The sequence below is a fragment of the Glarea lozoyensis genome (assembly GCF_000409485.1).
Source record: "Glarea lozoyensis ATCC 20868 chromosome Unknown GLAREA10, whole genome shotgun sequence".
Taxonomy (NCBI): Eukaryota; Fungi; Ascomycota; class Leotiomycetes; order Helotiales; family Helotiaceae; genus Glarea; species Glarea lozoyensis.
In genome coordinates, this window is record NW_007360984.1 from 867,608 (window position 1) to 893,443 (window position 25,836).

A 25,836-nucleotide genomic window follows, 5' to 3' on the forward strand; every position below is an offset into this window, starting at 1 on the left:
AAAGACAACAGCACTCTTCCACGAAGAAGACGGACTAATGTTGAGCAATAGAGATCCAACAACCCAGTGATCTCTGTTCAATCACATACGCGCCTTCAAAATTCATGATCGTTCTGTGGGTGATTGGTCTTGTGCTCATGTTCAAAAATCAACAGAACTCTTGGCAGTGACAGCTGAGCGATCAGTAGGGATTGCTGAGACGCCATCGCTAGATAGAAATCCTATCTTGAGTTATAGATCATAATTTCATGCAGCCAGAGTGACACAATTCTGGCGAGGCTTGATGGTTACGTGTCGCGGATATGTTGGTGTTGCTCACCCCCAAAGCCAGATCGGAGACAGTATCGTTTTGTTGAAAGGTGCGACGATTTCGATGATAATGAGGAAATGCGAGGGCGATTGGTGTCTTGCAGGCGAGGCGTACGTTCAACGTGTCATGAATGGAGAATTTTGGAACCAACAGAAGGAAGAGGATCTCCTGGACTTTCTCAAAAAATGAGAAATGATGTTTATCTCGACACGAAATTTTCATGAAATACCGAACAACTCTCTTAATCAGTAGACGAGGCCAGTGTGGGGAATCAAAGACTAGGGCAGAGCGCATTTAGACCCTTGAATTACTATGTAAATGACTATATCTCAATTCAAATCTTCAGGCCGAGTAACAATACCCGGCTGGATTGAATGGGTCTGTAGTTAGTAAAGAAGGATGGTCCTACCAGATCAACTAGCATTGAACAATGAGATGCTGTTTTTCTAGCTCCGACATGCAGATTCCGAGGGTAATCTCTCCCAACAAGGTATTGAATGAGTGTAGTAGACTCGGTAGAGTCACGACCCTTACTCATACTCTCCCCAAGAACACTTACCGCTACTCATGATCTTCGTTCTTCTACTCAGACTAATTAGAAGTACTTTGAGTAGATGTGAGTGGCGCAACATCATGACTTTTAGCCAATAAATGGGCTAGGAATTCTACGTAGGTAGTCGTCACACAGCCCATATCATGTGACTCATCTCCTCAGACCTTCATAAGCACTATTAGTATAGCTTCATACAGTCAAACCTCTTAACTTAGCGAGGAATAGCAGTATGCTTTACTTTATTCTACTCTGATTACCCTATAACTAGTAGAAGTAGGTTGATCACTGGTTTAAGATGGAGGCTCTGTCACTACTCACCAATAAGTTGAGAAAACTCACAGACTGCCTCTTGGCCTCTTAGTCCCCTCCGCCAGAGTAAAACAACATTTCTTGAATAATCAGAAGGAGACTTTCTGTCTCGAAAACATATTAATATACTTGACTGTTCGAATTCAGACACATTGCTGTTTCCTCTGGACACCAGGAAATCAAGAAGCCATGTGTCATTTAGGTGTTAGAGTCAAGTGTTGCGCGAAAATGATTCCATGGTTTACTTGGCAGAAAGTGTTTGTGTTTGGAAAATCCTTGAGTTATGTTGAATGAAAACGAGCCAACATAACTCATCATACTCCAGCATACCCCAAGTCACTTACCAAACAATTCCGTCACAACATCACAAATCAATTGCAAAAGAAGATTAATTTTTATCGTTTTCATTATTCGTAGTGTACAAACCCAATTCCCATATCTATTCCCTAAAAAGGGTGTATTCCCAACAATCCACAAGTGTCCGTATGCTGATACCAATGCTGTCCCCTTTGCTCAATGCAATGATCAACCCAATTCCCGAATTCAATTGCTTTATTCCCAATGCGTTTCCAGACCAAGAAAGTATCTTTTCCATGTTGTTCACAACCCCAAAACATGTACTCTTCCTATGCTCTGTATATTGCATTTCGTATATGAGTTGCCAAACAAGTTTCTTAATCAATCGATTTTATGTCGTTTAGCTGTCTCGTTTCCTGGATGGTGTGCCCATCAGTTTTCTTGGTGTGGGTAAGCGGCTTTTGTGTTCGCCGCTGGGTGTCCGGTTGGGTCTTGGTATTGAAGACACCCGTCGAGAGCGACCAATGTTGAGGGGCTCTTGGCCTTCTTTGGCCATGGTTCTTTTGATGATGTCGTGCGCCAAACTTCTGGCTACCGGTGACGGTTCGTGCTCAGCAAGATTTTCGATGGCGGCGAATAATTTGTGCCTTCGGATGTTGTTTGATGTGAGATCGACAGCATCGCATATGTCGCGGACAATTCGAAGAAGATTGACTCGTACGATAGGCTTTTTGTGGTTTAGTTTGTTGTATATGCCAGTCCATAGTTCGGTGCGAGCCATGGCGGCTGCGACAGGCGAGCTCAGTCGCAAGAGATTGTGGCATGGATCGAGAAGGTCGATATCGAATGAGCCGGGTTTTGGGGTGTTGAAAGTCTTCACAATTGCTTGCACGAATGGACCTTCCAGAAGTGCATGTTCGACTCTTGCTGTTTCTTCTTGAAGCCTAAAATTTGGTTAGCAAAGTAAGAGTAGCGGTTAAGTAGGATTCTTACCAGATGAAGATGGCATTCAGAGCTGTCGCTTGCCAGTACTGGTCTTCGAGAAGTGTCGTATAGAACTCTATGCCTTGGTGCCGCCACAAAAGCTTTCTGCTTAGCTTTCCGGAATGTGCCATGTCGCACAAAATGGGAAGTGCAAATTCCTTTGGAGGTCGGTCCGTGGTCATGATTTCCTGTAATAAGGGAATGATCCCATTCAGAGCGGCGTCTTCTTGGCGCCCCTTGCTGAGTCGGCAGAGGTTGAAGAGCGTGTTCAGAACATGGTTGCAAATTTCTCGGAAGTGGGAATTTCGCAGTCGAATGTTCGCCTTGAGCAAGTCGATTAAGATTTCGATCGCATTGGCGGCGTGGAGGCTGTCCAAGGTAGTTGAAAGCATGGATATGTTTTTGATGAACTTCAACATCGTAATTTGATGTACTGGTGTCATCTGCCCAAGACCTTTCAGAACTCTTTTGAGTACTAGACGATCTTCTACAACCAGTTCTTTTACATAATTCTCTGCTTGAGAGAAAATGTAGAAAATGTTTACGATTTTACCCTCGAGAGTTTTGGATAATTCGTCGTCGTCGCTGATGACTCGATCTAAAATCAATGCTAGCGGTGATAAAATCCGGCTCCTGGAGAAGATTCTACAGAAATCGTTCTTGGGAGTTGGCCCCTGTAGTTCGAACACGTTTGAAATTCCGATCACACCAACTAAGACCAGGTCTCGTGCGTCGTCAAAATCTTCGTCGAGGAGGTCAGCAAGAGTGTTGTGGCCACCGGCGGTGATAAACATCTGAAGTGTGGTCGATGTTTGGTACATTTGTTCTACGAAAAAGGCTGCTTCGAGGCGAATACCATTGGAGAATTTTTTATTCGCAAACGTAGTCATTGTGGGAATCCCCCCCACGTTGCATAGATTTCCAATGAGTGCAGTGTCATCCAAGATGACAATGTTGATAACTTTCAAGAGGCGCCAGATCATATCCTGGTTACTCTTTGTATCGCATTCGCCAAGAATCTCCAGGATGGGAAGCATGCCATGCGCACTAATGATGATGCTTTTGACCTCGGGAGACTCGATGAGGACATCAAGGAGCTGGGCTGCAAGATTTGCGCGGATCTCAGTATCCTCGGTAGTCAGAGACTTGATGATTGTCTCTACTGAAGATGAAAGTCGAGCATGTTTATCCCTGGCAATGTTGGCATGTAAATCTAAATCGTCGAGTCCCTGTTCCAAGGATGCGAAGACATCGTCTTCCGAATCATCTTCGTCACCCGCCCAGGACATATTCGATAGCATTAAAGTGCCCATCCCATCCTCGGAATCTTGATCGCTCTCGCCTCGTTCGCTGATGGTATTTTCTTTCACAACTAAATCGGAAAAGTCGTTATCCGCTTCCACTTCAGCGAACCTTTGAATCTCTACCGATGATCTTGTCCGGCGCATTGCTGGATCATCCTTACGAGAGCCGTGCTCTTTGGGCGTGCTTCCGTTGATAACTAGAGGTGACTTGACTGAATGTGAGATGCTGGAAAGGTCGGAAGGATGGAAGAGCCTGGGAGAGAGAGGCGAAAGTCCATCGTTCTTGATGTTGCCAAATCTACGATCGAAGGCTTTGTCATTATCTACGATTAATTCAGAGTAGTCATCGACTGAACTCTCCCTGAACATTTTGGTTGGTCTTGCTGGGTAGACAAATTTGTTTTCCGCTTGACTTTTCACAGGCGATTTTGGGCGTGGCGGAACGCTGGAAGATATTTTTCTTGGCGCTTCTTTCAGGACTTTTGATGGTTTCAAGTTTTGAGTGACAACTGTAGGTTTGACTTTGTATGCTCGAATAGTCTCTGGTTCGAAGGAGTTTTTGGCCTCCAAAGCTTTGCGAGGCCCACGGATAGTCGCAGATTCGCCAAAGGAATTGTTGTTCCCGAACGCATTTTCGTTTGAGGACTGATCAAATGAAGCAAAGGATTTCAAATGATCAGATGATAGTTTTCCGCCGAAGTTGTCTTGGGGTTTGAAGCGCGGTAAATGCAGCGCGCTGGGGGAGATGGCGGAGGCAAAGTCGCTATCCCAATTATCATCAGACTCGGCGGAGTGTGATGGTTCGGCTAAGCCTTTTGGTTTCGAGGGAAACAAAGGCACTTTTGTGGGAGTGGCGAAAGCAGGTTTTGGAGCTTCGTTCTCGTGTACTTTTCGTAGAGGCGGATCGCGTTTTGGCGCCAAAGGACTGGGTATCGACGAGGACAGCTTGGAAGCACGGAAAGTCTTCACACCATCGGGCGATTTCAGCGCTTCGTTCCAGAGTTTGACCTCCTCAACGGCCTCCTTGAAGTTGGCTTTGGGCTTTGCAACTGGTGCATCTGATCTACGAGAGCCGGTGATCCAACCGTGTTTGAGAAGCTTCCTGGCAGAAATTCTGAGATTGGGATCCTTTTGAAAGCACTGGAGAAGGAAATCTCGGCATGCTAATGAAACACTTTCAGGTAATGGTGGATGGTCGTCTTCGACAATGGCGAACATAGCTTGCATTGGATCAAGCCTATAGTACGGTGGATTGCCGGTCACAAGTTCCACAAGAGTAGCACCAACGCTCCAGACATCGCATGAAATTGTTACCGTCGTCAACTGGATAACCTCTGGTGCCATCCAATAAGGTGTTCCGACGACTTCGTTCTCTTGGTCCGCTCCAGTCAGCGCCGTAGAGACACCGAAATCAGCAAGTTTGATCTTGCCATCCTTGGTGGTGAGAATGTTCGCGCCTTTGATGTCGCGATGAATGATACCTTGTTCGTGAAGATAGACGACACCTAGCAGAACCTCGCCCATCCAAATACCAGCCAGATTTTCAGGGATCTTGCCATAGTTCTTGATAATTGAATGGAGGGAGCCGTTTTCACAATATTCGAGGATGATGTTCAAGTTGTCTGGAGTCTTGACGGAGCCGAGGTATTTGACGATGTTGGGATGGTGAAGGTTCTTCAGCAATCTAATTTCGGATTCGACATCGTGCGACTCGGGCAAGCCAGTCTGTTTGTTTTTAGGGAGATCCCTTATCTTGATCTGCTTGATGGCGACAGCTTCTCCGGTGGTCCAGCTCATGGACTTGTACACTGCTCCAAAAGCGCCCTTTCCTAAGCACTCACCAAGTCGCCATCCTTCCAGGCCAGGGCTCTGGACTGCCTTCGTTTGTCGAGGGCCATCTTTCGGTTGGGATACCATGGCATTACAACGTGCGCATAGAGGATGAGAGACGTCAACGGCAACGGGTTTCTTGATGACAGTAGCAGACTCCTCGGTTGCAACTGGCTTCTTGGTGACGGTATCAAATTGCTCGAGAGTGAAGAGCTTTCTGACAGCAAATAGCTTCCTAATAACGGTATCAACCTGCTCGATGATATCAACCTGCTCGAGAGTAAAGGGCTCTTTGACAGCGAATGGCTTTCTGATAAGGGTGGCGGGGTGCCTGGTAATGGTAGAAAACTGCTCGAGAGTGAAAAAGCGATCGAGAGTGAAAGGCTCTTTGACAACAAATGGCTTCCTGATGATGGTGGCGGGGTGCCTGACAACGGTAGAAAACTTCTCAACAGCAACCGGCTTCTTAAAGGCAATTGGCTCCCTAAGGACAAGGCGTTTCCTGACGACAAGCTCCAAAGAGACGCTGAATTTCCTATAAGCAAGGCGCTTCGGGGCGAAGAGAAGTTTTTGAGCTCCGGCGACTTTTGTATCGCTAGTTGGAGGGACCGAAGTCTTCTCAGAGACCTTGGTGTTGTTGCTCTCGGCAAGAGGGTTTTGGTCACCTTCTGTGACGGTAGGAGAATAGAGAGGTTGGACGTCGTTGTTCTCAGCGACTCCTTGGGTAATGTCGGGAATGAAGATGGAGATGTTACTGACGGAAGGTGCGAAAGCTGCAATTCCTTGGGTAACGGTACTGGCTGTCTTGCGAACGGCAGGAGCAATGCTCAGAATGAATTTATTGGTTGGAGAAGCTCCGAAGACCTTTTGGATACGGTTAGACGGGCCAGGAAATTGATATTGCGTTTTGAACGCAGTCGCGAAAACGCGAGAATGTTCTTCTGAGAAAGACATTATGGAATTAATGGATCGATACGAAAACGATGAAAAAGACGAAATCGAAATCACTTATGGAAAGCTTATACAGCAATGGTACAGAACGTGGAAAAGCGAAAAACCAAGTAAACTCAAGAATTCAGACGTACGGTAATCGGTGAGGTTCAAAAAACGGGGAGATGCACACCTTTGGAGAGTTGACTACTCGAACGCGAAGTTTGGTAGAGTATCCAGAATTCCTCCGTCTTTGACTGGCCAGTTGAGGGTCTTCGACGAGAATGACAAGCAACACCACCAGAGCCAATCCCACGATCTTCTCACGCTGCTTAGCGGCTCCAGCCAAACTCTACCACCACACCTTTCGCGGGGGGACTATCTTCACAAATCGGCGATTCTAGACCAACATAATGTACAGCGCCGTATTATCATATGTTTATGCGTATATGCGGAATTATCGTCGAAGGGGCGTGGGTTTGCGTTACGAGGTGCTGGTTCGATGCGATTTTGGGAACTGCACGAGGGCTCGACGGAGGGTCGCTCCTGCCTCGTTGGGTCTTCGTCGTCGTAGGTCTAGTGGCAGTCGGGTAGCGTCGTTGGGAGATCGGGCGATCATTCTCCAGTTGAAGGTCGCGACGGGGAACAATGTTGGCTTCAAAAACGTTCAGAAACGTTTGTCGATGTCGTTCGGAAAGAAATTGGCAATGACAAACAAGCGTCGTAAGGCTGAGCTCGGAATTTCGACCGCGGCCTCGAGATACGGATTGCAGAGGAAAAGCGGCATGGAGTTCTGCACGGATGTGGCCGTGGTGCATAAAATTATGGAGCTGAAGAAATGTTAGCGAGACACAACGGTTATCTACCTAGGTATTCAACAACTTAATATATCCATGTTTTTATATTATTCTTAGTAACTTTACTCATCCAGAACTCTACTTAGGATCTGACAAATTCCATGGCTTTTTCATAGCTCAAATCATGGTGGTAATCAGAATTATGTATCTCGTCCACCGCGAGCACACGCCCCACACGACCCTTATTCACCACCCTGATTCTCTACCCTGATTCTATTCTCAGGAAGGCCATTTTGAATAGAACTGTTTACTGCCAAAAGGTAGTTATGGTATTTAAGAAACGATTCAAAATATCTCAAAAATAGACTATCAAGTACTCAAGAAAATCACCATCCATACTCACCGTCCATTAGCAAACCTCTAGCGGATGGACTTGCCAGACCGCTGCTTTACCTCCCAAGTCCCTGCAGACGAGTTCAAAGTCTGGAATCTCTGGATCTGACAAGCCCACATGCATGAAATAATTTGGTAATACGTTTCATATCTCACGTTGGACATACAATTGGTTGACAGCCGATGATCTGCCATATTCTCCGCATGCCAGCCTCATTCTGCTTATCAAAACTATATGGGATAGCGGAGAGATTTGGAAGCTCGAGGAGATGCCACAAGTGAAAGACGAGGGATATTTCACACCTCAAGGACTATTACAATTTTGAGAGCGTTGTTGTTCCAAGCTGCTAGTGAACAGCGGAATCTAGCAGATCATTGAACCCTGAATCATTTATTCATATCCCCCATGAAATCGTTCCAGGGTTGATCCTATATTTAAAAGGTGTGTCAACTCCAAACCCATCCTTGTGTGCTATGTGCAATCATGTGCACATGCCATGCCACGAAAGCCAACATCCTGTAAAAATCGCATCCCAATCAAGACGCCGATACCGAGCATTTTCATCCAAAAGCCCCTTCATCCCAGTTCCGCCCATCAGAAATCATCTCTTAAACGCCAAATACTTTCGAAATCCCATGAAACCCAACGCCATGAATTTTTGCAAGAAAAAAATAACGAGTCTAATCTAGAGTACAGAATAGTGTAACATAGATCTCCCAGCTCAGCTAAGACATGGGCTCGTGACGAAGATTTCGGGTCAGTCCTGCTGAAGCCCACCATTCTTCGGGGACATCGTCGCGTTCTACGAGACTTGTAATGATTCGGCGCATCGCTGCCCAGTCGACCTCATCGGCCGAGCTGTCATTGCGAGATTGTTGTCGTGGTCGGGATGACACCATTTCAGCATATGACCGTCGTAGATGCTCTCCGCTGCTTCGATGAAACTCCTGTAGTCCGTACATGTCTTCTTCATCCTCATCAGTGTTGGATGCCGAATCAGACATATCGCAATCTCGAGTGCCTGGGGCCCCTTCAGACGGCCCTGCACTTGTCATAGAAGTACCCGCAGATGTTACAGCAGAGCCTGTGCTGGAAGAGGCTGCAGCGGCTGCGGAAGCGAAAGATGATCCAACACTTGGTGGCTGGGGGTCGGGCGCAATACTAGCACGAAGAGTATCCCAAGCTGAATCGCCCTCAGGACTTAAACTTCGGTCTCGATCGCCTAGACCATCTGCGAAAGGTCGAGGTCTTTCTGTGGAACCCAGTCCAATTTCTCTGCTGGCCGCGACGATTCTGTCCGATAATGTGGACCTTATTGGCCTCTATGCATACAATTAGCATCAAAGACCGTAAGGCAGCTCTTGGAGTAAAAAAGAAGAACTTACCCTGCCCAGGGGTCGTCGCGCAGTGCGGTTGGCGTGCTCCTCCATAATCCGTCTTCGTCTAGATTCGTTGTCATTCAAAGGCTGGCCCGGTAAGGAGAGAGCGGCCGCGAGAGAGGATGGTCGTGGAGAGCCAGAGCCTCTTCGAGCGAGGAAAGCAAGATCTGTTTCTGTATATGGAGGGGTTGGGGCAGGATTCCGGGCCAGACGTTGGAGATCAGAGGGCTGTCGAGGAGCAGCGAGCTCGCCTCTAATGCCATAGTAATCCCTGGTTTCGGGGACTGGTGGCATCATTGACGGCCCGTCGGGCTCGTTAGATCGATTACGGCGTTCAATACCAAGCGATTCCCTTAACCGCTCAGCTTCTGCCAGCAGTCGCTGAGCTCCTCTTCGGTGTGTGATATCAATTTCCCTCGCTTCGACATCTGCTGGCGGACTGGTCCGCTGCATCTCCCAGATCTCATATTCTTCGGGCGAAACATCGGCGACTGTGGACAGGATACGGCGCCGCCTGCTGTCTAAAATCGCGGCACGCGCATTGGGGCCTCGAAGGGTGCGTTGTCGGCGGATAGCAGATCTCGGTCCCGCAGCAGTCTTTTCTGTAGCTTCAATGACGACCTCAGGTTCGACAGGAGTAATGAACAATCTGATATTATTAGCCTCCAAAACGCAAACGCCCCAACATAACGAGAACTTACGGAAGGCCCATTTTAGCGATGAGAGATACGATTGAGCGTAATTAAAGTTAGTAAGGTCAACACTACGACCTTAGCGACCCGAAAAATGAACTTTTTGACGGCGGTGGCGATGGGGTTGGTTTATCGCGATGGCTGGTGCTGGATGTTTGGATCGCGGTTGATGGTCCTCCTTCTGTCTCGCGAATCTTCAGAATCACTTCTCTCCACGAGATCCAAGCCGCTAGACAGCTTTGGGGCTTAGCTCGCTTGGGGGTCTCGCGGTCAGCTGCAAGGCATTCCGAGTGCAGGGGCCCGCCGGACGAGGCTGAAGAAAGAGACGAACTCGGAAGCTTGGATCAATTGCTTCAACGACATACGGAGTCGTAACGCAGTTGGCTCACCGCTCACCGTTGACTGCACTGCACTGCTACCCCCACGACAACGCATCTAGCATTTTCAATGCCAGTGAATGCATACTGCAGTCCGGTTGTTTCCCCTAATTCGATGTTTTCAATCGCATAGAGCGATCCGACGTGCAGAAGACTGAATTGGCCAGTGGCCGAGGACGAGAACATGATAGAGCTGGGATTGAAACGGATCGGTCGTCTCGTCCGGCATACCCCACAGCCATGGAAAGTCATACACGTCGCCGGCACCAACGGGAAAGGGTCGATTTGCGCCTATCTGTCTGCGATGCTCCATGCTGGCGGGGTTCGATGTGGTCGATTCACCTCGCCTCATCTCATTGACCGCTGGGATTGCATTACCGTTGATCAGAATCCCATACAGGAATCCGTCTTCCGCCATGCCGAGGAGATTGTTCATAGAAGGAATGAAGAGGAGCAGATTGGGGCATCGGAGTTTGAGCTTCTCACAGCCACGGCTTTCGAGGTGTTTGCCAACGAGAAAATCGAGATGGGGGTGATCGAGGTGGGTTTAGGAGGCCGTTTGGACGCAACGAACGTGTTGAGCAACAAGGCGGTCACAGTGATCTCTAAGATTGGTCTAGATCACCAATCTTTCCTGGGGAACACAATCGAGGAGATCGCCCGAGAAAAGGCGGGGGTAATGCGGCCAGGCGTTCCATGTGTTGTTGACAAGACCAATCCGCCGGAAGTTCGGAGAGTGATTGAAGAGTACGCCAAGGAGATTGGGACAGATGTGGTTCTCGGTTCCACAGATTCCTCCTTTCTTGACGACCTTTCCCCTGAGGACTTCGAGCCTCATCAGTGGGAGAATCTTGCTTGTGCGTATACCGCGTTCCATCTGGCTTATACCAAGCTACAGTCGCCATTGCATCGATTGAGCCCTGCTATCCAGAACATACACTGGCCAGGCCGTCTTCAAACAGTGGACATGCGAAGCATTATGGTTAGAACAGAGCCGGTGCTGATTGATGGTGCCCACAACGTACAGTCAGCTCAGGCTTTGGGTTCGTATGTTGATGGAAAGTTGCGGAATCCAGGTAAAAGAGTAACTTGGGTATTAGCGGCGTCCAAGGGGAAGGAAATGGAAGGTATACTCAAACCGCTACTTCGTTCTGGTGATTGCGTTGCAGCAGTGAAATTTGGCCCGGTGGATGGAATGCCATGGGTCCAAGCTATGCCTCCAGAGGACATCTTAAACACTGCCACTCTCCTAGGTGTGAACGCTTCTCAGCAACTAGATGCTGGAACAGATGTGATGGCAGCGCTGGGCTGGGCCGCAGTCGCTGCAGACGGCGGACCTGTTGTCACCGCTGGAAGTCTATACCTCGTGTCGGATGTGTTACGTCTTCTTCGAGATGCGGAAACTCGCAAGCATGAAATGTTAGGTTAGAGTTCTGATTGTTTTCTTGTATGGTGTATCATCAATTCATTACGAGCTTCGTTGCGCGGAGAGCGCGGCAGTCGTCGCTACCTTGTATATACACTCCATTGGCAGTTGGCTCTTTCCATTGTACATTTCTTAGGTTGCGTTTCCATTTCCTTCCACAGATGTTCATTTCTCTACTCAGTAACCACTTTCGACTCGAAACATTTCGTCGTCAGTGAAGCTTCGAAACACAAACTACCCAATTTTGGATCCAATCGTCGGAAGTAAATTACGTATCTGTATTGAACAGAAATATTGCAAGTATGCCTGTCACATCGTCCACCAAATTGCCTGAGAGGTCTCGAAAGCCAGATTACCCTCAGCATGATCGAACTCGGGTCCTACGATCGTCCAGCTTGTCACCCGTGAAGGCTTCGGGGCATGGTCAAATGGAGAAGAGGAATAAGGGGGCCACCAATTCAAGTTCCACAGTAAGCGTTTTTTTGCCTCTTTCTTTCCACACATACTGAAATCCGCCTAAAGTTGAAGAAGGCCCCTGAAGAATCTCTTTGGATGGGACCTTACTTGGCCAAAAAATCGGAGGATACCAATGTCTGTACACCACCATTAAATGACATGGATGATGGCCTCAAAAATCCTTCCAACAGCGACTTCATGGAGTATGACAGTCACATTTCTTCCCGAGCTTCCAGGACGTCCATCGGCAGCTGCGAAGCTGAGACAGGTTCCTCCAATCCTCCCTCTCGTAGGACTTCATCCGTTCGACCTAGTAGTCCTAAGAAGAGATGCGCGAGTGCAACTCAAACACTGGAATCTCCCATGAAGAAGAACAAGGCTTTGCAGACTTCGGTTACCGTTGAGTCTAGAAGTACCAACTCCCGCGTGCCTGTCACTGACGTTGAAGGTGATGTTGAATTACCCCAATATCATGACTGCCAAGAGTACTCCGACGAAACAAGCTCTTCATCCAGTCAGTATTCCAAAACGCCTTATGAGGGATACCTCGGTTATGAAATTGCTCGACCGACTGGAACCACTGTCATGATGAAAGACCATAATGCTCAGTCTCCCGATGAAGAACGGGTCGAAGGCTGTTCTCCAGCTCCCCAGGTACACTCAGCAGGTCTTTCAAATGAAAGAATTCAATTAGGTTCTGCAATATTCGGAGCAGATATGGTTCGGGAATGGGAGTATGCATTGACAAACATACAGGATCCAAACGCAAGGGTAGTCATCAGAGTTGGACGAGACGGACGTGACGAGTATGTTCGTGAGCCTTACTCTATAAAAAGATTTTCTCTTATTGCGAAAGACATCATGGCAGCCGGCCCAACCGCAGATCCCTTGAAACAGGCCCAAGACGCCTCCGAAGGTCATTGGCGAGGTAAACAGGTAAGTGCTACATAAAGGAACCATCCCTTTAACACGCTACTCGATGATTTGAGCTAACTTCAAGTTTCCAGTTCCTACTTCTGGTTGATATGGCGAAAGTGACAGTCATGAACGATAGTCGTGCAGTAAGTGTGCAATAACAAGCGCTGAAGTTACAATTTCTGACATGCTCTTAGTACACTGTTTTCATGCGTATTCGAAGCAAGAAGCTTCTGAAAGATCGTCTCGAGACATTCCGATGTCTCGCATGCCATCCAGGCTACACTCGATCATCTATGGAGGAGCAACGATTGTACAAGCAGAACCTCATCTACTTCTTCGACAAAAGATTCACAAATCAGATGCGCGTATTGACTGGGAGCCGACCACTTGGGGTCTTTCTTCGTCTGGGTCGTGATTATGCTTTCAGGGGCGAAGACGGTCTTGATACTGGTGGCGAACAGGGTGATGCTATGGTCAAGAGAAACGTTCTCAACTGGTCTAAAGCCATAGGATCAAAAAACTCGACAGATAAGATCGTTTACGGCGGCATATCCTTAGATGGCACCGCTTTATGTGATTTACCTGCGAGCGCCCTGGAACAAGAACTCCGCAAATATCGCGAGGGCATTGAGGAGTGCATACGTCTCGAGCAAGAATTGAGCTCTGGAAAGAAAGGAAAGAATGGAGTTAGTAAGTTTGATTCGAGAACTGATGGGGCTAAATGCTGACAATGTTAGGTGCGAGTGTCACTGAAATCCACATCTGAAGCGGAAAGTGAACGATGAATCTTCACTGAGGGAGAATTTTGACTTGTGTTCACCGGCTGTGTTCTGCTTTTCCACGATTCGGTTCTCTTTATAAATCTTCATTTCGGTGTAACACAAACGGCATAGTTTTATGGTGTTACCGAACTGTACTATTGATAGCGTTGTGTAAGATAGGGGGCATTGAGTGGGCTCATATGGCGGGTCTTTGAGATTCCAGTTGGCGGTGTTTGTATTCATAACTTACTCAAGAGGAATTATCATTAATAAATCACTCGTTTAGATTTTTCTAAGGCCCAGCAGATGATTGGATGAGAAACAGCCAAAGACTTGAATTGAAGTCTTCCAGCATTATCTTCAAACCATTTCCACCCAAGATGGGTTCCTAAATCCCACTAGGCTTCCACGAATCATCTTCCTTACTCTCAATCACTTCATGAACCTCAAGCCTGTTATCTACAATCTCCTGACCATTAACCAGATCATTCTCATTTACCCTCTTCCACGCTAGTTCTTCCGTGGGTGCTATTCCAGCTTTTACATGTCGTGGAACAAGACGTGCACCTGCTACTGGGAAGGTTACATTTACAAACCTAGAATTGCTTTCATCAGTATGATTCTAACTATGTGGGATTGGGTTAAATATTGGAACTGAACATAGGAAGGAAATATACCAAAGCTCATCCATCAACGCCGCAGCCTGACTCCACGGTTCCGTATTCAGCGACAGATAATTCCCTTCAAAGATTACTATCCTCGCTGTAGGCGGGATGGGAATATCATCATACACTGGGTCTTTCAACGCGTGATCGAAGGACGGTGCGTGGATTGGTGGTGTGGTTTTTGTGATGGGTTTTCGGATTTGTTGGACTAATTTCAGGACTAGAATTACGTTAGTTTAAGGAGATGGAGGTGGATGAGGGAGAAATAAGGAAAGGGGGACAAGTACAAGCTTCGCCGTCAAAAGTAAATGCCGCTCCTCGTCTGTCATGTGCGTTCTTCGGATCTGGGAATTTGTCGAGCTCGGAGCGGGGGAAGTGGTAGCCATCCATTGGGACGAATGTTGCTGGTGGTGGAGAGGTGGTCTTTCCGTGGAGGGTGGTGTGGAGGGCGTTGAGACGGGTGGTTATTGTAAGGGCGAGTGTGGTTTTGCCTGGGTGGAGGTGTTAGTTGGGGGTGGTTGAGGGCGGATGAAGGAAAGTGAGATGAGATAGGTGGATTGAGATGGGATCATGGCCTTTGGTAAGTTGGAAAGGATTTTAAGATTGGGGAATTACCAGATCCCGGAATTCCAGAGACAGCTATCAATAGTCTCTGATCTGGAGGAGTGTTTTGATATTTTGCTGTGAGATATTCGATTCAGCTTCTGTATGATTCCCTTCTTTTTCTCCATGGGACTTTCCTACCCCAGGTCTTCTCAACCAGACGATCCACTTGTTCTTCCATGATTGTATGATAAAATTCCTGTGCAATTGAGAGGAAGTCATGGTTTCGAGGTGGGGTTGATATCAGAGCGGGTGAACCTCGGAAGGTGGGGTGTGATGTCAAATTATATCCACCCAACTTACAAATTATGAGAGGTCTTACGGCACCTGGGCAATTTGTACCAATGGCTATTAGGTAGTGAGAGGGGGAAGTCAATCAAGCGACAGACCAACATGGAAGACGAAAACGGAGGCCTCTTCAACATCGAAGTCTCCTCAGACGAATCCGACTCAACCCAAAAACTCCCCCGAGACTTTCAAACAGAAGAAGACTTCAACAACCAACGAAAACAATGGCGACCCAAAATAGAAACCGGAGAAGTGAATCTCCCCCTCCTTAAACCCGTCCCATCCCACTCCAGACCCTCTCACATCACTCACTCTGGCTAAGTTTTGATCGAAATAGATCCACAAAACCCTCACCCTCCCAATAAACAATCCTAGTAAACCAGAATCTCAGACGATATTACACGCGATCGAGGAATTGTACTTTTTTAAACGGTATGAGGAGGCGAGAAAGGTTGCTGGGGACGCTTTGAAGGGGGAGCTGAGTGAGGATTTTAGGGGAGTTGTGAGCGATTATTTGGAGAGGAGTGAGAGGAAGATTGGGGTTGTGAAGGGGGGAGCGTGATGAGTGATGTGCTTGTTGGTTGTGCTGTTACATAACAGGGATGTTTTTTTCAAGTTTAAGATATGGGACACCACTCAGATTAATACTTTCTTTGCTCATTCAAAGCGTTTGTTTCAAGCAATGTCACATGCAATTTATTGTTGAGAATTAACAAGGTTTATATGTCTAACTTTTCTCTATTGGGACCTGGCAGGTCCTCATCTAGTAGTTTTGTTCTTCTAATTCGCTCAAAGGCGAAAGGTATGTACATCTAATAAGTATACGGCGTACACGCGTGGAGATTGTCCAAAGCGTAGGAAAGCAAAATGCCCCTGGTTCTAAATCCAAACGCCGCGCTAAATGCCAAATTGCTCCTAATCTCAAGCCCTCCCGAATGACTTTTGAGGTGCTGTCCAATTACAGGTATAGTCTAAATATGCTGTGTGATCGCGATAACGTGATAGTCGTGAAAAAGTCGAGATGCAGAGTGGTTTATCCCTCTACACCGTCTATAGTGCCATCTTCTCGGTGGACTGGTTTTGTCGAGACTTCTCCTCGCTGAAAACACGACGGCTCATTTCAAGGACCGATTCGAATCCTTCCTTGCCCTTAACAGCATTTTCTCTGAAACGTGTGACGGTTGCATCCTCTACTGCCGTCTTGACTTTTTGCCATCCACCACATAACGCGGTGATCTGTGCTTCTTGCTTGAATTGTGTTCTCGCGGCGGAAAGGGGTTGGTAAACGACGGTTTCTCGGACGTTTATGATGTTGGCAAAAGTAAGGTTCTGCGATACCATGGTAACCTTCTTCGATTCGGGGTCGACATAGGAGGTTTCGAAAACTTGGGAAATATCGGTTCCTCCCATTAACGAGGCAAGCCACTTAGGCGCGCTTTGCTTGCATGTAATCAAGCGTTCTGTGCGGAGCTGAAATACTTGTTAGACAGATTTAAAGTTGCGAATGAGTGCAATCTCTTACAATTCCGGTTGTGGTGTCCACACTTCGCGATAAAGTATCGACTGCAATAACATGTGTAGACTTGTCGTTCCAAGGACAGTACTTTCTCCAGTTCGCTGTTGATACCTCCTCCCAGGAGTAATCAAACGACTCCTCGTTGGAAAAGACCTTCATTTTGGTCGTGTGCTTGTTGCAGAACTAGTGCCCGTTGATTGATTTCCCGACCAAACGCGTTCGAATGTCGGCTTGTCGTTGTTGTGATTCAATGCTTTTTTGTGGTTTTGGTATTCGTCGTGCGAATAGGTAGTGTGAGTTGATTCTTGTTTTGTATGATTGCGGGTCGATGGAGAAGTGTGTGCGATCATATAGGATTCATAAATGGAGAAGATTTTCCTTTTGCCAACATGCAGGGAAAAGCCGGAGAAGCAAATCGCCTCGTGAAAGCGATAGCGTCCATTGCCGAGACGCCGATCGAGTCCGGTGGCCGGCGTCTCCGCTTCACTTACCGAATTGCGAAAGAAGTCGCATGAAAGGCGGACCCAGAGTTGGACAAGTGAGAAATCGTTGCATTCTTATTTGTTAGAGCAGATGAACCAGCTTGACTTTTGCACTACGCAAATCCTAACAGGGTTCCCCACGAAGATTACAAGACAAGTTCTGAAGAAACAATCCTACCAGTCACGTGTTGTGCTTGATGTCACCGATGTCCCGGGTCGGAGCGACTCGGAAGAGATATCGCACACAATGATATTGTGTTGTCTGTGTTCACAAGTCATTCAAGTAACTGACGATGATGTTACTTGAATACCTCGGAGATTGATATCACATTGCCGCTACAGATATATGGAAATTAGAGATTCGCAATCACTGCTCATAGTCAGGTGCATAATCATGCCTCGTGGTCAATGTCTAGCATATAGGCCTTTGAATAGACCTGTAAGTTTTATAAGAAAAGCAGTCGGGACATTCATAAATCTATGTAACTTGCAAAAATACTAGCATTCACATATAATCGTCGTCTGCGGACGATGTTGCTTTGGAAAGCGCTTCGAGAGTTCCAAAATAACTTATGCTGCTTGGTGACTAAGATTCCACTGTGTAAGGCTCCCTTGACTCGCGTCACTCGAAATTGTGCGCGACGTTGCGTCAATGCCTACCGTAGAGCTCGTTGTTTAAGCTTCAAAGAGTGTAATCACCGACAACAGCTTCGAGAACCTCATCAACCTCAACACCAACACAATTCGCACACTCGAAAAAAGCATCGCCTCGTGACCAGGAAACAGTCACAGAGAGCTTACTTCGATTCCCGATACCGATTTCGCATCAAATCCTTCATACTAACGCGATCACCGAGATCATCCAGAGCACGTCACAGCCGGGCGCCTTCGAGGTCCTCACTTCCAGATATGCCCAGCAAAACACCACACACCAACGGCAATGAACCAGTCGAGAATGGTGTCAATGGTACAAAAGACGTCGAGATGAAGGACGATGCGCCCACATCCCTGAAAGGTGGAAAGGGCAAGAAGTCGAAAGATGGAGAAGAGGAGATGACAGTTGTTGTTCCGCCATCAAAAGCTTCAAAATTGTCATCATCCCCGGGCAAAGATCAGGAAGGTGATGTGGTAATGGAAGGTGAAGAGCAAACAGCAGAGGATGACGGCGCTGTGAAAGTTGATCCAGTAACCAAGGCTGTATCAGGTAGGCCCTATTGCTTTGGCCCCACGATCTATCGCAGAACCCGTTGCTGACGTTGTTCTCATCACTCCACAGATATCAAGAACAGTTTTCCATTACTCGAGCGCGCAGTCACTCTGTTCGATGCTAGGTTTACACTCAGAGCCCTTCGATCAATTTCGTCTATCCGCAAACGCCTGACACCCGATATCCTTGCGAGGGTCATCACAGAGACATATCCATCGACGAGCCCTGCTGCTAAGTCTTTGTTGGTTGCAATTGATAGGGAGGATGCTACATTTTCCAAACCAAACACTCCGGAGATGGAAGTTGATTCTGAATCCAAGGCGACTAAGTCGGGAAAGAAAGAGCAAAAAGATATCCTCCCTGAAGTCGACATCTTCCTTGGAGTTCTTATCCAGATCCACTACTTGGACAAGAAGGACAACAACAGAGGTGCGGTCTTCTCTCAACATCTCACTGATCGGATACACTCCTTGAATCGCCGAACCCTCGACTCGCTATCTGCCCGCGTGTATTTTTACTACTCGTTATTCTGCGAGCAGATGCAGCCACTTCCACCTTCTCCAGCATCACCAGTTGTATCTCTTCGACCAGCTCTTCTATCTGCCCTCCGAACTGCCGTTTTACGAAAGGATGTCGACACACAATCTACGGTCATCGTTCTACTGTTACGGAATTATCTATCCACATCCCATATTAATCAAGCCGATCTCCTTGTAACACATACCAAGTTTCCTGACAACGCATCGAATAACCAAGTTGCACGATATCTGTATTATCTAGGACGAATCAGAGCCATTCAACTCCGTTACACAGAAGCGCATCAACATCTCACAGCAGCAACAAGAAAAGCACCTTCGAGTCCTTGTGCGGCCGGTTTCTCACAGAGTGCGACGAAGTTGAAGTTGGTCGTTGAGTTGTTAATGGGTGATATCCCGGAACGTGCCACCTTCCGCGATGCCAGCATGGAGCGTGCCTTAGAACCATACTTGCATCTTGTTCAGGCCGTCCGTGTGGGACTTCTTGGGGAGTTTGAAAGTACCATCAAACAGCACAGTGAGGCTTTCAGACGTGACGGCACATACACTTTAATTCTGCGCCTGCGACAAAATGTCATCAAGACCGGTATCCGAATGATGTCATTATCGTATTCAAGAATATCGCTCCGAGACATCTGTATCCGTTTGAAGTTGGAGAGCGAGGAATCTGCCGAGTACATTGTTGCAAAGGCAATCCGGGATGGTGTCATTGAGGCTTCCTTGGATCGTGAGAGAGGATTCATGAAGAGCAAGGAGGTTGGCGATGTCTATGCCACCAGAGAACCGGGAGAAGCATTCCACGAGCGTATCCAAGCGTGCCTCAGCCTCCACGATGAAAGCGTCAAGGTATGTCGCGGGAATCTCAAATTACATTAGCAAAACTAACAAACTACAGGCAATGCGATTCCCTATGAACCAACACCGATTGGAACTCAAGAACGCCCAAGAGGCACGCGAGCGCGAGCGTGAGATGGCAAAGGAGATTCAGGACGGAGATCTGGACGAAGACGACCTCGGTGGGGAATTTGAGGGCATGTAAGCTGGGGATTAGAATTCAGAGCGAAATGTTGGAGGCATTTCAATCATGTACACAAGAAACCGAGTAGAGAAAGTTGCATAAGGCGAGCGGCAACCGAACAAACCTGGGAGGAACGGCGGCATAAGGGGAGCGAACTACTTTGGGAGGGGAAAGGGGGTTTGGGAGAAATGGGTTGAGTGGCATGCATTACTGCACAACACACCTTCTTAATGCCTCCCTTTTTTGGGGGGGACCTCCTTCTTGCTACTACTACTTATTACCCTTTTGTACCAACCCTCTGCACAACTTTTTCCGGAGACATACGGAACATTCCCCCTCTCGGCAGGGCCTGTTACTATTAGTTTCCTGCGGTCATCACACTGCTGCCTGCCTGTCATCGTCGATTTTCTTTTGTACTCTTTTGGCGTCTGACTGCCCTTCGATGTCGCTGCTTGTTTAGCGCGCGCAAGGGTTGGGAGGTTGGGACTGGACGTCTGTGTTGTTAGTAATAGATATTGGTTTCTTCTGATTCGATCTTATGAGTGTGATTGGTGAGATGTTCACGTGCCCTGGCGTCAGGTTGTAGCTTTGTGTGAAGATCTAGGTGTGGTACGAGTATATCGAAGAGCTTTAGTTCTCAGATGGCTTTTTCGCGATTCTCCTGCTTGATATTGACGAGTCGTATGTGTGATCACTTATCAATCTTCTACTTTCCAGACATAAGGCTCAGATATAACTTCACTCGCACGACCCGAGCTTCGAGCTGCCAACTCACAGATCGGAATAGTAACCTTCATCCGAGTGTCGTATGTAGCGCCCTCTTATGCTGGGTGCTGGAGTGAGTAGGTTTCGGCGTCAAGCCTCGAGTGACTATTCACACCCTTCTATGAGCATTCAACCTCATGCCGTCTGGCCAATACTTGATAATTCATCTGAAAAGACGGTGAACACACAACGATAAGCTACTTGTTAGGACGGGAATCATCATGATGAGAGTTGTCAACGAGAGAAGAGTCACTTCGTGTGTGGACATAGTATGTTTTCACGCAGCCATAAGCATAATGTATCGTCACACAAGTCCACTCCTGCCAGTCCTCAATAAAACGTCACTTTTCACAATGAAGGAACTTGAAAATCAAAATTGTATTCCAGCGAATTATCAATCATCGATACTCTAATATCGCCCAACCCAAACGCCACCAGTGGCCCGGGGGATATAAAAGTTTGAACCTAACACCACAAATCTATCCCTTTTTTTCAACATTTATCATCATCTAATGCCCAAAAATGTACAAAATCCACGCGCCATATTGATGCAACAATTCTGCTTCTTCCTGAACATGACTTTCAAGGACTCTGTGCTGGTACCGTGACATGTCTAGGATCGATGAAAACCTCATTGACATCGATCTTATTCTTCGCCAGCCATGCGCGGATTTGATCTTGATCGATGACCAGACGATTGACCTTCGCTGTTCCCTTGAGCCACCTGCATATTAAGCTGTTGTCTCGGGGGTCGTATTTATGATGATGTATTTTCTCGAAGTCTTCAAGAACATTGGGCTGTCTCTTCATCTGAAGAACTTTGGACCGGGTGGAGCTCTCGTTTTGGAGTGTCTCAAAAAAGTCCATACAATCTATGGGACTGACTCCTGTGGCCTTGCTAATGAGCTCGATGTTGGTTTCTCCCGTGCCAGCGATGTTGTCTGTAATCGGCGAATCCAAAAGATATTTGAATATCTTCTTTCCCCATAGGCGCATATAGGCAGCGTGGCCAACATCCGATATGGGCCGCTCGGGACCACCGATCTTCTCCTTACTAATTTCGTACGACAGCTCCGTTAAGATCCTGCCCAATTGTTTCTTTTGCCATGGAGGAAGTATGAAAATGCATGCAAGGTTGTAGTCATTCCAAGACTTCTTTTCTTTTGAAAAGAAACCAACAATCTGCTCATCGCCCGAGCTATCCGTGTGTGTCAGAAGAAAATAATCGAAGGTCCACACCTCATACAAGACGGATTTGGATTCAATGTACATCTTCGCAAACAGCGACAGGCGTTGAAGTAGCAGCTGGAACAAAAGTTAGAAAATCAATCGCAAATGCTTGAGATTGAACATACCTTAGATTCGGGAGCAGCTCCATCAACTTTCTTGACCTTCCAGATACCCTTTCCCTGGTGGTTATATGTCAACTCCCCAGGAACTTCATTCTGTGAACAGAACTTCTTATGCGCAAGACTTGCACGTACGTCGACAGTGTATGCAAAACATTTTTCGCAGACGTGCAAAATGGGAACAGTGATGGTATTTGCGCCCGCAGTTTTGACACCAATGACCTCTGGTGGGTAAGCGGCAGGAAACCAGGCAGGAAACTTCAGACCCCCGAATACAACTTGATCAACATTTCGTGACTCGTAAATTTTCTGATTTTGTGGCCCGTTCTCCATTTTAAGCTGGTCCTTGGCTTTTTGAGATACTTTGAGTTTCAGTTCGAGGCCTGTGAGAGCTGATACAGGCGAGGACGAAGTAGATGCAGGCATAGCTTGAACCGGTTCCGCCTTTCTTGGAAGCTTTCCAAGACTTTCAAAATTATTTTGTTGCAAAAATCGTTTGAAATTATCTTCGGTTGAGAGTTGGAGCAAATCGTCTTCTTTGAGGATTTCTCGAAGATCGGATTCGGTGAAGTGTGATAAAAGCGGGGAGAAGAGTTCTCCCTTACCAGGATCCTGAAGGTGAAGTGAAGTCTTGGTTTCTCCAAACAATTTTCGTTCCTTGGCCTTTTGCGAGAATTCCAGAGCAAGCATTAATTGTTTTTCATCCTCCACTAGCTTTTTATCCTTCTCTATAGCTTCCTTCTTCTTTTCGTATTCTGCTTGCTTTTTTTTCTTGAATTCACTTCTGCTCAAACTCCCAGTGTCAGTGAAGTCAATCGCGTGATTATGATATTCGGAATTCTCAAATGTTTGACGCGCTTTCCTCTGTGACTGCTTGTTCTCTTTACGAGTCTGGTTCTTGGCGCGATTCTTTTCAATGGATCTCTTTGCCGCCTCTGCTTTTGAATATTTCTCACTGTCAGTTCCCTTGTACGAAGCTATTCCCTCCGCTATATGGCGGGCCCATACAGTCCTCTGACCTGTCTCAGTGCTCGCAACGGGCGGTTCAGCGCTTTTCTTTGCTTTGCACTTGGGCTGTTGAGGATCGACTTTGAAGTTGTCTTCTTGCTGAGAGGATTTATTGGATACGAGAGATTCCTTCTTCTCTGAGGTCTCACTGCACTGAATAGCAGCTGGCTGTTCAGGTTTGACTTCACTTGACCCTTCAGATTTTGGTGCTTTGAGAGCGTGACGTGGAGAGACGTTCTGCTCGGATCTCAAATCTGTTTTCTGGCTGATAGCCTTCTGCGCGCATTCGTAATCAATACGTGCAATTTGTCGAGCAATATCCCTTCCTTGAAGCGGTCTACAAAGCGCATCAGAGAGCTCTGCCAATTCCTTTTGCACGCCGGTCAATCTGCCTGCTGAAGATCTTGCGGACTTTTCCTTGCGCTTCAACGACTTGGGTTTTAACGACTTGGATCTAGACACCTGCGACTTCTTCTTTGGGGGAGCGTCCTCCTCCGCGTCGTCCTCGTCTGCGTCACGGACGCGTTTATTTGGGGGCGACGAATCACTCAGTCCTCGAGGGGATGAGGTTGGAGGTGTGAGCAATTCCCTTGCGGGTGATTGGGGTTCGTTGGCGTTGATGGCCCCTGCTCTTTTAAGCGTAGTCTTTTGATTGGCAGACTCTGCCGAGATCTTGCCAGTATTCATTTTAGCGAAGTATTTTTCGAACTTTGACAACAGAAGAATGACAGGAATCGATTCGACAGGAAGTCGCAGGTTTTTTTGTACAGTAATTTATCTTGTGTTCGAACAAGCCTTGTGAATAAGTGGAAGTGATGCAAGAAAGTAGCCTGTCTTATGTAGTGGTTATCAGAGAGCCTGTCGACCGCGTGAATCAACGTCTAGGCTTTCGGTATTGTAAGGGAACAGCGAAGTGAAGGGTGCGATTGGTGAGGACCGGCGAGTTATGAAGGAGGAGAATGCGGTGGATTGAGGTGCGTAGAGTCGCGGTCGGATATTGTATCTTATCTGCTGTCCTGCAAACAGGTATGATATGGTGAATGTGTGGGTTGTGTGATGCTTCGAACGAGGGAAGAGATTGGGGTTCCAAAGGCTCCGAAATCAAGTAAGAAATTTTGATTATTTCTGCGACTGTTAGAAGCAGGCTGAACGAGTTTAGGAGTGCACGTACCAAAGCTTGTGAAGTTATCGTCAAGTGTCGCGCGAAAGGTCCTTCTTTTTATATGCCTAGTGGTGGGCGGAGGAAGACAATAGTAAATCCGCAAGAATGCGAAGATGGAATCGAAGGTATTGAGCGTCGACTCGTATTGTTGTTGCTGGCCGTCCGCGACAAGGGGGTTTTGATAATAGTATGCTGCGGGCTGCTCTTACGAATGTTGACGCCTAGGGAGTTATCCAAGTATGTGTCGCGGAATGCGGTAAGTGAATTTCCAACGATTGTGAGGAGTTCTCGAGAGTCTAATGATAGATCCAAAGGAGAGGTTGATGATTCTGCTTATGAAAGCTGTAGTGTTGCTGCAGACTGCTCTCCCACGAAAGCTGACGGCTGAGGACTTTAGGAGTTGTCCAAATATGTTTCGCAGAATGCGCCAGGTGAGTTTCCAGCGATTTTGATGAGTTCTTAGGAGTCTACTGATGGGTTCAAAGCAGAGCTTGATGGTTCTGGTTGTGAAAGCGAGAGTGATGCTGTGGGACTGCTGCCAAACGGCTGACGGTCAAATAGTCATCCAATATGTGTCGCAGAATGCGCCAAGTGAATGTCCAACGATTGTGATGAGTTCTCAGGAGTATGGTGATGGGTTCAAAGCAGAGCTTGACGGTTCTGGTTGTGGAACGAGAGCGTTGCTGGAGAAGAGATTCACCTTCGCGGCGTGGAATTTGAGGGGGGAAGGTTAGCACTGATGATTGCATCACAGCTTCAAACGTCCAGACTAAGGGCTTCACATGATCTTAGAGCGGTTCTTGGGGCTGCTAGGTCTGGCGAGGCTCGGAAAAACTAAGGCATAGGGGAATCGACGCGAATGAAGGAGATCGAAGTCTAGACGGCTGGTCGTCGCTGAATACAATCATCTCATGCAATTGAATTTGACTCGAACTGGCTGCGTTATAGAATTTGGCCTCGGATGAATGTCCTGTGTGAAGTGGTGCCGTGACTTTAGACCCTCCTTCGCCAAATGCGCAGTCCCATTAGGAGAATCTGGCCCATGCCCATCGTCCATCACTTAAGCCTATTTACTTCCGATTATCTGCAAAGCGTGTGACTGTGATCGCTCACTATCTAGGCATCTACTCAGGTAAATGAGCGATGCTTGAGGGTCGACGGTGTGTCCTGTTGTGGGAAATCAACCAGCCTCGTCAGCCTTTTGCATCACCACCGAAGCAACCATCTTCAACGATAATCCGACAATCTCATCCGTGACTCTACGAGAATTACCACGGCATAATAAATATTCCTTGCCTGCTTCTTCTCAAACAGATAGGATATGTCCAACATGTTATGGGAAATGTCTGCAATGCTTTCGCTAGACATCTGCTATCGCTCTGTCGACTGCGAGAATATGAAAAGCTTCAATTACATCACAGCGCGGCTAGAGTCGGTGACTGACTACCTAAAACAGTTAGGATGTTTCGATGGGGAGTCGCCCTATTTTATGGTGGATTGACGAAAACTATTATTCTCAT

General features: G+C 47.2%; 9 protein-coding genes across 9 annotated transcripts; 4 read left to right on the top strand and 5 right to left on the bottom strand.

Moving 5' to 3' along the window:
- Positions 1-1,869: 1,869 nt before the first annotated feature.
- GLAREA_05316 (Protein kinase-like (PK-like)) lies at positions 1,870-6,541 on the bottom strand (the record flags this gene model as incomplete). Its single annotated transcript, XM_008078605.1, has 2 exons — positions 1,870-2,413; positions 2,463-6,541. The coding sequence occupies 2 exons, from the start codon at positions 6,539-6,541 to the stop codon at positions 1,870-1,872; spliced, it is 4,623 nt and encodes a 1,540-aa protein (XP_008076796.1).
- A 1,892-nt stretch (positions 6,542-8,433) lies between these two features.
- On the bottom strand, positions 8,434-9,799 carry GLAREA_05317 (uncharacterized protein; the record flags this gene model as incomplete). The annotated part of the gene is made up of 3 exons (XM_008078606.1): positions 8,434-9,030; positions 9,094-9,736; positions 9,789-9,799. The coding sequence occupies 3 exons, from the start codon at positions 9,797-9,799 to the stop codon at positions 8,434-8,436; spliced, it is 1,251 nt and encodes a 416-aa protein (XP_008076797.1).
- Positions 9,800-10,340: 541 nt separating this feature from the next.
- Positions 10,341-11,585, top strand: GLAREA_05318 (MurD-like peptide ligase, catalytic; the record flags this gene model as incomplete). Its single annotated transcript, XM_008078607.1, has 1 exon — positions 10,341-11,585. One exon carries the CDS (start codon positions 10,341-10,343, stop codon positions 11,583-11,585), a length of 1,245 nt encoding a protein of 414 aa, XP_008076798.1.
- Positions 11,586-11,884: 299 nt separating this feature from the next.
- Positions 11,885-13,722, top strand: GLAREA_05319 (uncharacterized protein; the record flags this gene model as incomplete). The annotated part of the gene is made up of 5 exons (XM_008078608.1): positions 11,885-12,052; positions 12,105-12,974; positions 13,046-13,099; positions 13,151-13,646; positions 13,694-13,722. The coding sequence occupies 5 exons, from the start codon at positions 11,885-11,887 to the stop codon at positions 13,720-13,722; spliced, it is 1,617 nt and encodes a 538-aa protein (XP_008076799.1).
- Positions 13,723-14,105: 383 nt separating this feature from the next.
- On the bottom strand, positions 14,106-15,166 carry GLAREA_05320 (P-loop containing nucleoside triphosphate hydrolase; the record flags this gene model as incomplete). Its single annotated transcript, XM_008078609.1, has 5 exons — positions 14,106-14,313; positions 14,395-14,602; positions 14,670-14,873; positions 14,998-15,063; positions 15,127-15,166. 5 exons carry the CDS (start codon positions 15,164-15,166, stop codon positions 14,106-14,108), a joined length of 726 nt encoding a protein of 241 aa, XP_008076800.1.
- Positions 15,167-16,323: 1,157 nt separating this feature from the next.
- Positions 16,324-16,948, bottom strand: GLAREA_05321 (uncharacterized protein; the record flags this gene model as incomplete). The annotated part of the gene is made up of 2 exons (XM_008078610.1): positions 16,324-16,743; positions 16,796-16,948. 2 exons carry the CDS (start codon positions 16,946-16,948, stop codon positions 16,324-16,326), a joined length of 573 nt encoding a protein of 190 aa, XP_008076801.1.
- Positions 16,949-18,180: 1,232 nt separating this feature from the next.
- GLAREA_05322 (Winged helix DNA-binding protein) lies at positions 18,181-20,053 on the top strand (the record flags this gene model as incomplete). The annotated part of the gene is made up of 3 exons (XM_008078611.1): positions 18,181-18,475; positions 18,548-19,860; positions 19,910-20,053. The coding sequence occupies 3 exons, from the start codon at positions 18,181-18,183 to the stop codon at positions 20,051-20,053; spliced, it is 1,752 nt and encodes a 583-aa protein (XP_008076802.1).
- Positions 20,054-21,379: 1,326 nt separating this feature from the next.
- Positions 21,380-23,841, bottom strand: GLAREA_05323 (Acyl-CoA N-acyltransferases (Nat); the record flags this gene model as incomplete). The annotated part of the gene is made up of 3 exons (XM_008078612.1): positions 21,380-21,995; positions 22,044-22,102; positions 22,153-23,841. 3 exons carry the CDS (start codon positions 23,839-23,841, stop codon positions 21,380-21,382), a joined length of 2,364 nt encoding a protein of 787 aa, XP_008076803.1.
- Positions 23,842-24,377: 536 nt separating this feature from the next.
- On the top strand, positions 24,378-25,050 carry GLAREA_05324 (uncharacterized protein; the record flags this gene model as incomplete). The annotated part of the gene is made up of 3 exons (XM_008078613.1): positions 24,378-24,572; positions 24,631-24,747; positions 24,802-25,050. The coding sequence occupies 3 exons, from the start codon at positions 24,378-24,380 to the stop codon at positions 25,048-25,050; spliced, it is 561 nt and encodes a 186-aa protein (XP_008076804.1).
- Between the last annotated feature and the right edge of the window lie 786 nt (positions 25,051-25,836).